Source organism: Ursus americanus, chromosome 4 (assembly GCF_024610735.1).
Source record: "Ursus americanus isolate L20-20 chromosome 4, mUrsAme1.1.p, whole genome shotgun sequence".
Lineage (NCBI taxonomy): Eukaryota > Metazoa > Chordata > Mammalia > Carnivora > Ursidae > Ursus > Ursus americanus.
The window spans coordinates 97,393,855-97,410,621 of NC_142130.1; the positions used below are offsets into that span (position 1 = coordinate 97,393,855).

The 16,767-nt window shown below is 48.5% G+C and overlaps 1 protein-coding gene across 3 annotated transcripts in view; it reads left to right on the forward strand.

Annotated features, from left to right (window-relative positions):
- The window catches only part of TRAPPC10 (trafficking protein particle complex subunit 10), an 85,242-nt gene that overhangs the window by 32,755 nt on the left and 35,720 nt on the right, over positions 1–16,767 (forward strand). For 2 of the 3 annotated variants that reach the window (XM_045774205.2, XM_087861842.1), the window contains exons 4-7: positions 2,681–2,877; positions 7,155–7,350; positions 9,364–9,475; positions 11,905–12,152. In XM_045774205.2, the coding sequence (XP_045630161.2) occupies positions 2,681–2,877; positions 7,155–7,350; positions 9,364–9,475; positions 11,905–12,152 (753 nt within the window). Of the gene's footprint in view, positions 1–2,680; positions 2,878–7,154; positions 7,351–9,363; positions 9,476–11,904; positions 12,153–16,767 lie in introns of those variants that run through there. The other variant, XM_087861843.1, reaches the window with a different exon arrangement.

The window sequence follows — 16,767 nt, forward strand, 5'->3', positions numbered from 1 at the left end:
GCTTTAAACAGTTATGTTGTAGAGATTAGAACACGTCTCTTGGTTACCACTTCCAGTGCTCCCCTTTCCTTTGGTACAGGGAGGGTCCTTGGTGAGAGTTCTTCCAGCTTTTGTGCATCTGAGGAAGCCTCGATTTTTGCAAAATATTTTACTGGATATAGAATTCTAGACTGTGACAGTTCTTTATTTCTTTCCAGCAGGTAAAAGATGTTCCTCCACCGTCTTGGTTTACAGTGTGACCCATGAGGAGTCTTTCATTTTTGTCTTTGTTACTTTGTATTTAAAGTGTCTTTTTTTTTTTCTTTTCCCCCTTTGCTGATTTAAGCTTTTTTTTCCTTGTCACTGGTTTTAAACCATCTATGATCTGCCCTGGTATACTTTTCTTTGTGTTTATTGTGCTTGTGGTGTTTTAAGCTTTGTGGGTGTGTAGTTTTGATTTAGATTTGGGACATTTTTGGTCATTATTTCTTGGGATACTTGTGTTCTTCCCTTTCTCCCCTCTCCTCTGGGGACTCCAGTTGCTCGCATATTAGGCTCTGGAAGTCCCACAGCTCAGTGACACTGTGTTGATAGCTTCTCAGTCTTTCTCTGTTTCATTTGGGTGATTTCTGCTTCTGTGTCTTCACGGTTACCTAATCCTGTTTTCTGGGTTGTCTAATCTGCTCTTAATCCGTCCCACCGGGTATAGTTTGCAGTTTAGACATTGTAGTTTTCGTCTCTAGAAGATCCATAAGGGTCTTTACCTTCTTTTAAAAATATCTTCCATGTCTCTGCTTAGCATCAGTTTTTTCTCTGAGGGAACACGTGGAATATGGTCGCAATAAGTATTTTAATGGTTTTGTCTACTAATTCTATTATCTGTGTCATTACTGAGTCTATTCTGTTGGTGGAATTTTCAACTCGTTATGGATTATATATGATTTCTTTGCCTGCTTGGCAATTTTTTATGGGATGCCAGACACCATGAATTTTTTGTTCAGCACTTATACTTTTGTAATCCTAGAAATTTTCTTGAGCTTTGTGTCATTAAGTTACTTGAGTCTGATTGTTTTATGTATTGCTTTTATGATCTGTGGGTCTGAAACAGTGGCTAGTCTAAAACTATTCCTTCCTTCCTGAGTTCTCCACCCAGTGCCCGTGGATTTGGAGGCTCCCAGCCTTGCTCTGATCCCAGTCCTGTGCAGGTGTTGAGTCCTGTCTGGATGGGTCTCTCCCTGGCTTTGGGTCTGTCTTACACTTGTGTGGTGGTCAGCCCCCTGCTGAGTGCTTCAGGGGTCCCTCTGACCTCTGACCTCCTGTGAAGTCAGCTGCCCTTGCCTCCCAGGACCCTGTGCTCTGTCTGCCCCATGCAGGGCCCCCGCCAGGTGTGACCTCAGTGCCCCTTGTGGTGCCATGGGCTGGGTGCTCCGAGCAGTCGGCTGGCCACTTGCAGGGCTTGCCTCACCTGTTTCTGATTTCGGTTGCTTCAGGTGGCCATGTCAGTCTGCTCACAGAAGATCGATCTTCACAAGATGGTTTTTCCTCTTGTTTTTTCAGCACATGATCTTTGCAGATTGTTTTTTTTTTCTTTTTCTTTTTTTTTTTTTAATTTAAACTGAGGACACAGCAGTTTTAAAAATCAGACTAAAAATTAAATGTACTCATTTCTGGAACTTTTCACTTAGCAATTAAACCACAGGAGGGACTGGGTACAAAACTTGAGATTTCTCATTCATGGGTTGATCGCATTAGTGTATTCAAGAGAGACTAAAAAATCCAGAGGAAATATGGGCAGGATAACAAGGAATCTTTCTGTTAAAAAAGGGGTAAAATACATATTTAAACAGTAGCTATAAGTTATAGTTTGCAAAGGTTTTCAGTTGCCTGATTTAGATATGAATCAAGTATCTTGGATGTAGATTTTCACTCCAGATCTGCTAAGTGGATTCATGGAGCGTAAGGGCAGTTATCAGCAGTTACCGAGAGCACGGAGACTCTCTGTCCTCCCAGTCTCCGGATGAGCGGAGGCAGGCCGTCGGCTTTTGTGCAGGCTGACGTTGGGGACTGTGAGTCCGAAGCAGCACCGGCTTTTTAGGACCAGGATGGTTCCCCTTTCAGTCCTTGTGAGTTAGAGCAGTTTCCAAAAATCCCTAGGTTGTCCTCTTTCCTTGGGCTTCCTTCGTAAGCGGCCTCGCCCCCGCGGTGGCCTGCGAGTGGCGCTCACACTGGAGTGGTTCTGGGGCGCTGCGGAGGACACCACCTGGAGGCAGCCTGGGCTCCCTGCAGATGCGCGCCTGCGGCCTGCGAGACCCTAGCCTGGGTGGGAGGAGCCGCTTCGCCCCAGCACGCCGGGCATGTGCCAGGGTGCGGTTGACGCAGTTGTTGGGCACGAGGTCTTTGGCAGAGCAGACCTGGGTTTTCAAGTCCCAGCTTACCCAGTGGACTGTGTTGCTGTGGGCGGTTTACTGTGCTCTCTCTCGGTCTCTTCCTCTGTGACATTGGAACTGTCTTGCCTCGGTGTCCCCGGGCCTGCCCAGAGCGCCCCCAGGCATGGAGCGGGTCGGCACGGGGCCTTGCGTGGAGCGTCCCAGCTGCCAGCGATGACGCGCTGTGGCCGATGTATTCTGTTAGTAGACACATTTTGCTGTTAAACTGAAGGGCATTGATGAACTTTCCTTCACAGCGACTTATTTATTTTTAGGATACTGAAGTGTATAAAGCTACCGTAAAAGACGACCTTACCAAGTGGCAGAATGTTCTGAAAGCTCATAGCTCTGTGGACTGGCTAATAGTGGTAGTTGAAAATGATGCCAAGAAAAAAAACAAAACCAACATCCTTCCCCGAACTTCTATTGTGGACAAAATAAGGAATGATTTTTGTAATAAGCAGAGTGACAGGTAAGTGTATCTTTAATTTTACCTCATTGCCTGATACCTGGACGGTAGCGATTACTGCTTTCTGCATAGGAGCACTGACTGCGTGAGCGGCTGTGGCGTGCCTGACGCTTCAGCCCACAGTGGGGGTGCTAAAGAGAAGCCCAGGTCCCCTCCTTGTGGCGTTCCTGGTCTGGCTGGTGAAACGCTGTGAGTTGTAAACCCCCGTGTGCTGCCTGGCGGCTGCGGCCTCTTTGAGGACCCATCGTGCGTGTCAGTGTAGCTAGGGCTTTGGGAAGTCGTGTGGTCCTCGTCTCCAGCAGGGTTCCCTACACGCCTTCAGTGAGGGGGCCCTGTGTTTTGTTTGTTTACCTTAATACCTATTACGAGTTCCCCAGAACCAAAGTTCTGAAATGCTGACTTAATCTTCAGAATCTCTAACAGGGAACCCCAGAACTTTGGTGGTTACAACACTATTGCATGGACTTACTTTCCCCCTTGTTTCTCTCTGTCGGGCCCTGTTCTGTCTTCGGGGGGAGCTCACTTCCCGTTTCGGTGGCGCCAGGCCTAGCCGTGCAGGCCAGCACTTTTCCTGGTGCCTGGGGGCTTAGTTTATAGGTTGTAGGTCAGTGCTTTAACTCCCCTAGGGCCTGGGGTGCAGTGCTGAGCCTGGTCCCTGCTCTGGTCCGGTGTGGTCTCACGGAGAGATGGGGCATGGCTTCACACGCATGTCACTGCACCTGTGGCACCCTGGTGGCTGTGCTCAGAGTGCGACAAGAGACGGGAGCAGGGGGCGAGGCTGCCACGCGAAGGGCACCTAGGAGCTCAGGGAAGAGCACGGGCGGAACCCTGGGTGTGTGGCCAGGAGGACCCACCGACGCTGTGACCACATCCTGTGTCAGGCCACCCAGTAAGTTTGCCAGTCCTTCGTGGGCTTCCTTTTCATGTTCCACACAGTTCTGGACACAAAGTAATGTTCAAACTTGCTTTATAGTTTGGAATAAATATTAGATTGTTGAGCTTATAGTTTATCTTAGAGAAATTCCATGCCATCTGGACTTGAGGGACTTTTTCCTAAGGCCTCTTATTCATAAATTAGTTATCCCAAAGGAATCAACTTAGCATTTCAACCAGATGCCCCATAACCGAGTGTCCTTCCCCTGTGTTATTCGGTTATACCGGCACACTTGTTCTGGAAGGAGGAGGAGCAGGCTGCGGGGAGCGTTTTAGGGAGACGGTTCTGGTGCTCCACGGTGGGGGTGGGGGCAGTGGGCAGCGTGGGGTCGCAGGGGCTGGGGGGCGCTGACTGACGGCCAGACCAGACAGCCTCTTGGTCTCGTTGCTTTGGGATTCTGTTGAGTACATGAATTGGGACGAATGGATCATATCAGTCTAAACCTGTGACATGTTCAAATTACAGGATTTTTTTCAGAGTTCCTGTTGATTCCTTTTAAGTGTACGTTATCATCTTATCTGATTGCTTAGAGTGTGTTCCTGCCGAGTCCACTGAAACCCAACTTGTTTTTAATGACTCATTCTTTATACATAAAATCTAACTTACTAAAATTTTTAACATTTCATCTCAGTATATAAACATGCCTTCCAGCATTTTGATTTTTATTAATTTGCAAGCTACTTTTAATAAATCTGTACTTTATTTTTTAAAGTAAAGAGCTGGGTCAGATTTTCATACATACGAATTTGATAACATCTCTGTTGGTAATTGTTTTATTAACCGGTGTGATTTCTCGCCTTTGGAAACGTTAGTGCGCTTGGCCCTGGAGTGGCTTCCCATTTTCTTTAACTTTAATCTTGTACGTAATTCGTGATTATAAAATGCATGTTCATGGTAGGGTTATTAGAAGAAGGTAATAAGCAAAATGAAAATAGATCTTAACTCATAGTATTTGGTATGTATTTTTCAAACTTTTTCTCTTTATGCACACACAGGCACACAGTACACCACGCATAATGTTTTGTATTCGCATTTTGTGCTTAATACGTTGTAAAAATGTTCCCACGAGTGGGGCGCCTGGGTAGCGCAGTCGTTAAGCGGCTGCCTTCGGCTCAGGGCGTGTTCCCGGCGTTCCGGGATCGAGTCCCACATCGGGCTCCTCCGCTGGGAGCCTGCTTCTTCCTCTCCCACTCCCCTGCTGTGTTCCCTCTCCCGCTGGCTGTCTCTCTGTCACATAAATAAATAAAAAATCTTAAAAAAAAAAAAAATGTTCCCATGAGCAATGAACGTATTTCTCTGCCATTATTGTGAGTGTGTGACACGCCCTAGGGGTGCTATGCTAGTTGTTTGCGCGGCCCTGTGCTGCACGGACACATCCCTGCTCGGAGTGAACAGCATTGTGGATGCCCTTTGAGCTTGGATGTTGTGTACATCCTTTATTACTTCCTTAGGATACACCCCTAAAAGGAAAATTGCTTGGCCAAAGGTTTTGTGCAGTTTTCAGGCTTTTGGTGAGTATTGCTGGCAGAGGGCTGACCCGTGAGCTGCCTCTGTGAGTGGTGGCCCTGTGACTGGTGGGGGCTGGGCCCCTGCGAGTGGCTGCCCTGGGTGCTGGGCTGCCGGTGCACTCTGGGGGGCCCTTCTCCACACTGGGTGCTCCCCAGTCCCAGCAGCTGTTTTGGGCTCTCCCTTCTGAGTGAACCGTCCAAGCTTAATGCAAATTTCTGAAGCATAGTTCTTTTTTGTTATAGAAAGAAGGTCTAGAAACAGGGAAAGTTGAAGGGCATGATAAGGGTTAGAGAGCTTCATGACTGTGTGGTCTGCTTGGTAAGCACCAGGTCACGGGGCACAGTTGGTGTTTGTGACCGTTTCCTCTCCTTCCACCTGTCTAGCTTCAGGGGAGAATTCTGCGTCTCGTCAGGAATAAATGCCGGTGGTTCACAACCCTTGAGAACGGCTTCAGGATAAATGGCTGAACTGATAGATTCTAGAAGCTCCTGTAGTGAAGAAATGCACGTTAGTCCTTCGGGGCTCTAGGAGTGAACTGGTGGGATCCCTTTGTTTTCAGGGGCAGAAACAGCACCGTGGGGTGGAATGTCTGGAATTAAGCCGGGTACCGATTTTGAAATCTCCTTGGTGCTGATTATTTACCTGGCGGATCGTCTAGACCGTAGGCGACTTCACGCTTTTTGTCTGATTTATGACTCCAGAGATTTAGCCCTTCCTCCAAAGGGTGTGACGGGGCACAGAGACTTACAATCTGTCCATTTTGCTACTTGATAGTAATTAAGGCGACATATTTCCTGAGGGGAAATATTGACGTTCACAGCACCAGGATTTTAAATGTATTTCTGAGTCCATATTTAATCAATTTCTTTGTGAATTATTATTATTAAGGATAAAGAAATCTAGCTTTTCCAGTCTGTTAGATGGACGTGTTGCCTTTTCCAAATCCTTTGGAAACTTGTAATTTTATACCTTTGATATTTCCACACCACGGATAGTTTTTTTTCCCCCCTCTTTTTTAAGTAGCCTCCATGCCCAACATGGGGCTCAAACTCACAACCCCGAGATCAAGAGTTGGGTGCTCTGATGACTGAGCCAGCCAGCTGCCCTCTTTTTGTAGTGAAATTGTATCATATCTACATGTTAAGCCGTGTTCTTTAAGTTTTATTTATGAATTAATTATGAACCCCGCTCTTGTGGAGCTCACGGTCTCGGGTCTGGGGGAAGAGAGATCTACAGAGAGGAAGTGATTGCAGTGTGGCCGTGGCAGGAGTGTGGTCACAGTGGGGCCCAGAAGACAGAGCAGCGGGGGCCAAGTTCCATGAGGACGTGTGTCAGCCGAGCCGGGTGTGGAGGGGTGAATAGGAATGTGCTAGACGAGGAGAGGAGAGCCCGAAAAGTTGAGTGGGCTCAGCTGGGAACAGTCTGAGCAGAGCCGGACAGCGAGGTTGGGTCTGTGCCATAACGAGCTTCCTGAGCTGTGCCGGTAACCCTGAGTTCTGTCCTGTCAGCTGCCGGGAACCAGAGGTGCTTGAAGAGGGCCGCATGAATGCAGTTTGGGGACTGATGGTGACATGATCACCTTACCTTACTGGGAGCCCTGGAGGCCGGGTCTGAGACGGACTCGTCTTCCATCCCTCCCCGCTGCCCGTCATTCAGCAGCAACGCGGCTCGTGGGGTGCTAAGCCAGTTGGTGTCTCACCGCCTGCCTGATGCCTGTGACCAGTGAAGGAAGGAAGGAAGTGGGGGAGGACAGCAGTTGGCACTGCAGGGAAATAGTAGCAGTTGGGCCACGTGCTGTGCTCGGAATTTTCCAGACAGTCCATTCATGTCTCTGTAGGTGTGTCGTGCTCTCCGACCCCCTGAAAGACTCTTCTCGAACTCAGGAATCCTGGAATGCCTTCCTGACCAAACTCAGGACATCGCTGCTTATGTCTTTTACCAAAAACCTAGGCAAGTTTGAGGACGACATGAGGACCTTGAGGGAGAAGAGGACTGAGCCAGGCTGGAGCTTCTGTGACTATTTCATGGTCCAGGTACGTGGTGAAGGGTAGAACTAGACAGCTTCCCTTTTCTCTTCCTGTCTTTGTAAATAAGGCAGGTTTTTGGAGGTAATTGTTACTGGCATAGTTTTATAAAACCCAAGAGGCAGTACATAGTACCTAACAGACGTTTCCATCTCTGGGGTCCTCGAGCGGATCAGAGGTGCTCTGCGTCTGGCCTTTTATGAAAGGGCCTCAACCTCAGAGTAATCTGGGTTTTGTTAACACTGTCGGGCCTTCCGGGGCATCTACCGTGGAAGTGACTGAGGCAGGGGAGCGCTAGCCGTGGTGACGATCCCGAGGACAGGGATGCCTACCACCTGCACGACACTGCGAGTAGATTAGGACCTCCCGGGGACATTTACTTCCCCTGGTATTAATGTGTAGCCTTGGGCTCCAGTAAAGGACAGTCTTGAGCTAGCTTCTAGGGGACCTTTCTAATACTGCAGAGTGACAGGAATGTTTCCCTTAGGTTTCCTAATTCTTGTTCACCATAGTTTGACTGTAAAAACCTAATTTTCGTATTTAAATTGCACGTGTGTGTAAATTACTGAAGAAATAATGCACTTGGAAAGACCAATTCTTACTGGAAGTTTTGATACTGGTCTCTAACTCCGCTGTTTACGTCTTAGTGGTGTTGGAGCGACGGGGTGTGCATAGGGGAATTGCACCCGTCCACAACTCACTGTAGGATTGACCCGTTACACTTCACCTTTCAAGCTAATTAAACTTAGCTTCTAAGACTACAAGCAAGGAGGGGGTGATCCAAGTGAACCCAGTGGTGTGGGATTGGAACCTGAGACATGAGTATGAAGCCATGGATGGGTCAGAGCTGGAGATGCGTGCGTTGACAATTATACACGTGCATGTATTTCCTTGCTCTGTCCTCCGACTGGGCCTAGAAAAAAGTGACTTCTCAGTAACATAAGCACACTTAGTGCCAAGAGCTTGGTTTCTAAACTCCATTTTTAAAATTCTATTTATTTGAGAGAGAGCAGGAGCTGGGGGCGGGGCAGGGATGGAGGGAGAGGGAGAAACAGACTCCCTGCTGAGCGGGGAGCCCGATGTGGGACTCGATCCCAGGACCCCGAGATCATGACCTGAGCCGAAGGCAGATGCTTCACAGACTGAGCCACCCAGGCGCCCCTAAACTCCATTCTTTTTTTTTTTTTTTTTAAAGATTTTATTTATTTATTTGACAGAGAGAGAGACAGCCAATGAGAGAGGGAACACAAGCAGGGGGAGTGGGAGAGGAAGAAGCAGGCTCCCAGTGGAAGAGCCCGATGTGGGGCTCGATCCCAGAACGCCGGGATCACGCCCTGAGCTGAAGGCAGGCGCTTAACTGCTGTGCCACCCAGGCGCCCCCCATAAACTCCATTCTTAATAATAAGTACCAGGGCTCCTTCTAGATGTGGTTGAGTCCAGGGCTGGGGTAGGGAAAACACAAATCGACCAGGAATAAAACTTACCAGAAAGTAAGGAAGTATCCCCCCAAAAGATGGAGGTCCATCAAAACAATGTTAGTACCACCTAAAGGAGCCTCCTAATGGCCAAAGCTGGAACAGTTTGTACAACAAAATAATGACAGAACTGGGTTTTAACCCATGGAATACAGTTCATATCCATGAGCGCTTACAGATATGAGTAGTTGGTTAGATTAGTAAATGGAGAAGGTTCAGCTCTTCCATTTAGAACGCCAATTAAAAAGCTTGTGTCTGGGAAGGCAAGGGCAATACCAAAGATAGAGGGTGTGCGGTCGTGTCCCTGCTGCTGAGGGGCCGTGGACAGTTCTAGGGCTCATGGTGACCTTTTCCTACTTCCTTCTGGCCTCTGTGCATTTGTAAGTGTTAACACCTTCTGGTCATGAAACTGATGTTTACTTAGTGTAATAGAAGCGTTACTTGTAATGCCGCCTGCTTTTCTCTGTCGTCCTCTTTAACAGCAGCACATTGTTTCAAAGAGTTGATTGACATTTTCCTTTCTAAAAACTTCTGTCTGGGTAACTAGGAAGAGCTGGCCTTTGTATTCGAGATGCTGCAGCAGTTTGAAGATGCCCTGGTACAGTACGATGAACTGGACGCCCTGTTTTCTCAGTATGTTGTCAACTTTGGCGCTGGGGGTGAGTAGTGCACTTACAGAAGCAAATTATTTTCTTAGTAGAGTTTTCCCCACTCTTCAGTAGTCCGGAAGCTGCTATTATTTACTTGCCTAATGATTAAATCACCTTTTATTGTTTTGTGCAGACGATATAGGGTATATCTTATAGTTCTGATAGGAGATGATATGAGAATTCAGAACTAGTCGCTTTCACTGTTAGAAGCATCTTAAGCAAGAAAAGCATTTATGAAGAGGGTGTGTTTCAGATATAAAGAGTCACTACTACTTATGGCTTCTAGTTAGGCTTCTGCTTCCGTGCCTCTTTGCTAGCATAAGCGTGGGAATCTCGCACTGCTGACAAGCCGTCTTGGTAACATCTGAGCTCTCACTGCAGAGTTCTAAATGGCAGCACTGTCATGGGTGTTCATCTCTCTTTTAAAGTTTTAAAGTCTTGAATTTTTTAGAAGGACGAAATTAGCACAGTGAAACCGTGTACAGAGAAAAAAGTTCATAGTCGTTCTCACTGTGTTTTGGTTGATACTTATTTGGTAGAAATGGCATCATATTACGTAGACATTTGTCTGTAGTTTGTTGTTCAGGTTTTAAGGTATTTTTGTTGGTAGCTGCATTATGCTTCACAGCGTGGATTCATTAGGGTTAATCCAGCCACTCCTTGGTGTTGGACATTTGGGTTGTTTCCATTCTGACCACCACGCACAGTGAGGTAACAGACATCTTTGTTGGGTGTTCTTTTTGAGAGAACCCTGATACGGTGTCTGAAGAAAGAAGTGATTTCAAGGAACTCTAGTGTCTGTTAGAAAACCTGTAGGAAGATGAGGTGCTGGGACAGTCAGCTTGGGCACCGACTTCGTTCTAGAAATGAAGACGAATGGCACCGATTGGTTCTCTCTCCAGACCAAATTTAGGAAGTTCAGATTCGGATCTCTTACTTTGCTAAGACACAGATGTAAACATAACCAGAGCAAAGTATTTACTAATTAAATTTTAAAAATTTGAGAAGAGGTAAAATTATATTTTATATCTCCATATGGTACATATTTAGATATCTTACGTGTTTCTTACATCATGTTTCGCATAATTTCTTTGTTCTCTCAGTTTTAAAATCTGAGACAAATTAGAACCCACAAGTAAGCGTGAACCACATTTTGCAGCTGAATGATAAGGTCGTTGATTTGTTCATTCATTTAATGGATGCTTACTGAGAGTCCCATGTGTACCAGGTGCTGTGTTCTGATATAGGAGGTAACAAAACAAAACCCCTTCCTTCATGGAGTTCACATGAAGGGGAAACAGGTGTAGAAGAAAAAAAACCTTCAAGTCACGTAGTTGTAATGAGTGCAGGCCACAGAAAGGGTTGCGGGTGAAGGGGCAGAGTGTGAGGGTAGGTGCTGGCTGACCCCAGAAAGTGTGGTCTGGGAGGCTCTCTGAGGAGGTGGCATTGACAGAGTCCTGAGTGAAATGTGAGAGGAAGCCAGGAGAGGGCTGGGCAGGGGGCCTGACAGAGGGGCCTGCTGGTGTAGGTGCTCCAAGGGCTGGGGCGGGTACCTCCCTGAGTGTGCACTGGAGCAGCTCTGAGTATAAGTGCCAATCAGTAAAGGGTGCTGTTAGTTGTAGTTGGCACCTGAGATGTTCGGTGACATCAGTGTGCCGATACTGAGTCGCTTCCTGCTGGGAATGCAGCACGAAATGGTATGACAGCTCTCTTTTGGGATAAGAAAAATAGATTCAATTTTTGCCATATGGGTTGAATGACTAGTTATCGTGGGCTCTTATGCTTACTTTAAGGCCATGTTTGAGTGTGGGGCTATAAGCTAGAATTGGGGAGCCTTGCTGGAAATTTTTGACAAGCAGCAATGTTTCCCTTCTGCTTCCCGCTACTACTACTTCCTCGTGCCTATTGTCCTTTTCTCCAGGAGCATGATTCAGGTAGCTGACATGGTTGAGTTAGAGATAGGTGCGAGGCTTCAGTAAGGAAGGAAAAGGGTAAGGGAGACAGAAAGACCAGCGCGGTCATGTGAACGGGCTGCTCTCTGGCACCCAGGCACGGTACGTTCCAGCCTGGGCCTTGTGCCTTCCCTCGGAGCTGACTGAGCATGGAGACTGTGGCCTCCCTGACCCCTAGCCTGGCAGTCTCCAATTGCATCCCGACCTGTTCATGACCCTCTGGGCATGGTCCATCGGTGTGCGTTGTGGCCTGGGTCCTGTGGTTCAGCAGTTACCATGTACTGAGCGGGAATACTGGTGGGAACGGCCCTGTCCCCACATCACTAGCCTGGTTCCATGCCCACGTGAAGGGGGTGGGCCCGTGGTCAGGGAGTAACTGGTTGTTAAGCCGCCCGTCGGCACCTGCGGCCTCACAGCCCCGAGCCAGAATCTCAATAGGGTGAAGTAATCTGTAGTCAGCGCCTTTCATGATGTGTGTTTGTTTAGATGGTGCCAACTGGCTGACTTTTTTCTGCCAGCCGGTGAAGAGCTGGAATGGATTGATCCTCCGAAAGCCCATAGATATGGAGAAGCGCGAATTGATACAGAGGCAAGAAGCCACCCTGTTAGATCTGCGCAGTTACCTGTTTTCTCGCCAGTGCACCTTGCTCCTCTTCCTGCAGAGGCCGTGGGAGGTGGCTCAGCGCGCCCTAGAGCTGCTGCACAGCTGTGTGCAGGAGCTGAAGCTCTTGGAAGTGAGTCTCCCGCTTTCCCCATTTGCCCGTTTCTTCATTGTTCACACGCAAAACTCTGAACCTCGAGTCCCAGGCATTGAACTGTTTGTGCTGTAGGAGAGAGATCTCCTTTCCTGAATGTCCTGCATTTTTAGCGTATTATTTGTTTAGGTACTCTACGTCGATTAATGAATTGTTCAGAAGTGTCATTTCTGCTCTCACCACGGGGGAGTTCATGTTGGCCCAGAGCAAGACTCTTAGATCTGTTTCTTTGTGTAAGTGTTTGAGAGAACTTCGGCTTTATTCCCTGGGGAAGATCGCTCACCTACCGCGCGTGTACATGCACGCACACATCACACGCATGCACACATCACACGCACACACACACACGGCGCCAGGCTTTGTAGGCAGACCTGCACTTGATTTCAGAGCCGCCTCTTTGTTTTGCATGTGAACACAGGGTAACAACGTGACACACAGGAATTAGTAGCATGAAGTTTCGGGAAGGTACATGACGGGCACGTGGGTGCACGTGTGTGTGTGAATGAAACCCGTGAGCGAGGCTGTATACTGTGCTCGGTAGTGGAATGTTGGCCTGTAAGGCTCGACTCCCCCCGGGGCTCCTGCACTCTCCCTGCTCACAGAATCGTACACGTTTTAGTGAAGTAAAGGAATGTTAATGACTGTCCAGTCTGGGCGGGTTGGGGGGTCTCCCCTTTTTTGTTTCAGTGACCTCTCTGCCCAGAAAGGGGCACATACGCTCATACACAGGGTTACATAGCACCTCAGAGGGTTCGCAGACACCCCCACCTCACTGCACCCCATTCCCTGGTTAGGAACGAGGTGAGCGATCTGACTCCATTTTACAAAAGAGGAAAGCAGGCCTGGAAGTGGAGAGGTGACTTACCCAGCAATAACCAGTCATAGGGTCAGACTCCATGCCAGACTCGAGTTCTCTGTCGTGCCCCTGCCAGTGCGCCCAAGGGGCACAGTCATAAAACGTCCTTGGGTATAATTATACTGCGTTGGCCGAACCCTGGTGGAGCCAGTCTTTCATAATAGAGTAACTTTCATCCTCTGTGTCCTAGGATACCAAAGAATACGCTCAACACTTAGTTTGAAATAATCTTAAGAGATACACTTTTTTTTTTTTACCCAAACGTAGAGCATTTATTTTAGTTTATTTCTAAAAGAGAGATGCCAAGCCTAGCTGAGCCACAGACTCATGAATGTAAGAATTTGTATCAAATTATTTTTCTTGCCTAGATACCTAATCAAGCAACTGAGGGAAATAACCATTTTCCACCTCGGAAGGATGTTCTTGTGGCCCCGTCCCACCACGTAGACTTGGGCGATCTGCTTTGGCTACTCCGATCTGGCTGCGAGAGTGGGGGCTGCAAGGACAGGGCTGTCTGTGTTCATGTGTGCCTAGACATTTTACCTGATTTAGAGATTTTATCATCTTAGGGGATTCGGGGAGAAATAGGGTGTGTGGTAGAGTCCAGGCGGTTCACACTCAGCACCTTCAAACTGGGATCAGCCTGGGCGGGTCCATCAGGAAGAGCTGTCGTGCAGCTCAGGCACGGGTGGGCAGCCGTGGAGGGTGGTGCAGAGCCAGTCCCTTGGTGCTGGGCCCTGCCCGTCACAAACTGAAGGATTTAAGAATCTGTCTGAAATTCTTTCTCTTGCCCCACGAAGTTGACTAGTCATAGTATGGCAGCCAACCTGCAGAGAGGAGAGGAAACACTGCCGGTGTGGCTGCTGCCACTATGAGGGGCTGGGCCCTCCTGGTGAGGGGCTGCTGACCCTGCAGGGGACCAGCTGGGCACCTGCCACCACCTCCTGTCAGCTCTTCCAAGCATTCTGGAAGCTGGAGGGCGAGGGAGCCCGCGGATGCGTTACATACAGCTTCCCGGCTCTGCAAGGCCTGCTGGGGAGGTGGGGGAGCACTGGGGAGGACAGGCATCCTCGTCCTAGCATGGACCCCTTGTCACTCCGGCCCACCCAGACCGTGCTGGCGGGCCGCGTGGGGACACTCATGGTGTCCCGCTCCTTCGTGGCACAGCAGCACACAGCAGATTCTCCTGCCTTGGCTTCTCTCTCGAGTTCCCTGCTACCTCTGGCCATCGTAGGAGTTTGTGGAAACGGGTCAGCTACTGCCTTTGTGGCTGGAAAGAGAAGCACGCAAGGAGCCGGTGGTAGGGCTCTTACCCGGAAATGCTCCTGGCTCCAGGTCAGCGTGTCTGCGTGATGTAGCTCGATCCTCTAGGCTCTCGGCCTCTGGTGCGGAAGTTCACCGAGGGCTTTTCCCGTGCTTTGTGTTGTGGGCTGCACTTCACATCCGTTGCAGGATTCTTTCCCCTGGTTCTGTTCTTTCCTGAGTGAGCTGGTCATTGTCCTCTCGACTGTTCCTCGAGGGGGACTGCCCCCACTACGAAGCATGTTGATTGTACTTTGCACCTTTCCGGTTTTGCTGTGTGCTGCCTGAGAGGAGTTGACCAGAGCTGAATTCAGGGTCACTGCTTGCTTTCTCTTTCTCCCAACTTCTTGTTGCCTGGTCTCCTCACGCTGCACACGGTGGGGGCGTGCTCTGTGACCGTGCCATCCCTCGGCATCCGTACCACGTGAGTGCCGTGGACAATAGCTGGGCCCCGGAAGTGTGCTGTGCCCGTTGACCTGCCTAGGGCACGAGCTGTCGACCTCCTTCGTCCCACGAGTGAGCCTGCACAGTCCTCGCAGAACCCTTGCTCTCACGTGTGGTCGGCACCGACGTGAATGCTGTCCCCTTGCGGCCCTCTGCTGGGAGCTGCTTTCTGTCCTGTCTGCTGTCCCAGCAGTTTGACTCTAATCTGGTCATCAGATGTCCTTTGAGAGGGTCAGGTTTTAGGGAGACAATCCAGCATGGAGGTTGGGCTTTGGAGCCAGAAGGTCTGTGCTCAGACCCCACCCCAGGCCTCCCCGCCAGGGATCGTGACTCGTTTACTTGCCTCTTTAAGCCCCGCTTTTCCATCCATGAGATGGATTCAAACAGCAGCCGCCGTGCGGGTGCCGAGCGTGTCCAGGGAGCTGAGCTTATCACGCCGCCTGCCGTGTCTCAGCCCTTCATGCCGGTCAGGTCTTAGCATGACCTTCCTTGTGAGCGTCGTCTCGAATATTTCTTTCCAAGGACAGCGAGTCCGTGTGAACGTGCTTGTCAGCATTGTCGTAAGACTGTAGAGGCTACGTGGCACTTCAAGCACAAAATTATTCTCTCAGCTTTCTCATTTCAGGTTCTTCTGGAGTTTGGCTTCTGGGGGGAGCGTTGTTTTATCTTGAGTAAATTTTTCAGTTGGCAGTTACCTGGAAAAGTATATTCTTAGAGTTTCTTTTAAATTTTTGTGGAAACATTCAAAATTCAAAAGATCCTAAATTATTTACATTTTCTGTACATTTAATTCTACTCTAAAAAAGAGACTCATTTCCTGGTGTCCGGGCTCGCTTTTTGGTGGGGTGTTTTTCACATTTTTATCAGTGGCCAGAGGCCACTGTGGAGCTGTGGCTTCTGACACAGGCCCAGGGGGGGCTAGGCGTGGTGCCTTCCCGGGCTGAGGGCTAAGCTGTGTAGATGAAGAGGCCAGGGGCTCAGCCAGCTTGGAGGCCGGGTCTGTGTGTAGTTCTTATAGGGTTTAGCTTCTTTTGTTAATCCTTTTAAGCCCGAAGCCTAAGTATTACAGCCCGTTCTTGCATTTCTAATTGTGACATTTCTTTAGCAGAAAATGCTATGTGTGTTTGCTTTTGTGGTTTGTAAAACATATCCTGGTAACCTTCTGGTTGATTTGTCCGTTGAGTTAAAGTATCTTTGTCGGTAGGAGGCCACGTGGTGGCAGATGCCATGGGAACATGCCCCACCTCTGTAGTGGGACCTGGAGTCCCGGGCCAGGGATGCCAGGGAAGAGTTGTGGGCCAGCTGCTCTGATTGAAAACGTGTAAAAGAGGAAATTGTACCTGCCCTGTGCAGCCGCTAGGGACCGAGGCGTGACACCCACAGAGTGAACTTTGCGTTCCACCTCTGCGCGAACTCAAGTGACTCTTTCACGAAGGTTTTTTTTTTTTTTTTACAACATTAAAAAAAAAAAAAAATTCCCTCTATTTACCAAACATGGAATATATTGTCTCCATGAATTTGGAAGGTAAGATGCTTATTCTACCAGCAGGAGGCGTCCTTTTTGGTCTGTGGCCTTTCTGTCCGGAGGAAGTGCGTTCTTTCAGTTAGTCCTGTTTTGAACATTTGGATTGCTCAGAATTAGTTGCAGCTGTATCAGTGTGTATTCTCATCTGTCCGTCTATATGTGGTGTACTCATACACATAGACTTGCTAGCTCAAGGACACACGTGTTTTTAAAGCTTCTAGTATACATTTTCGAGTTGCCTTCCAGAAAGATCTTCCCATTTTTCATTTACACCAGCAGTGCCTATTTCTCTGCATTTTTGATAAGAAAAAAAAGTAATAATGTGCATATATTTTAATCTTTACCAAACTGTAAGTGAAAATATAAGGAAGATATTTTCTAGAAGGCCATTATATATTTGTCATGATGACTTCCCAAATGAATTTTTAAAAGATGTGTCCCCCTCAGTACTGATTTGTCTCTTGTCA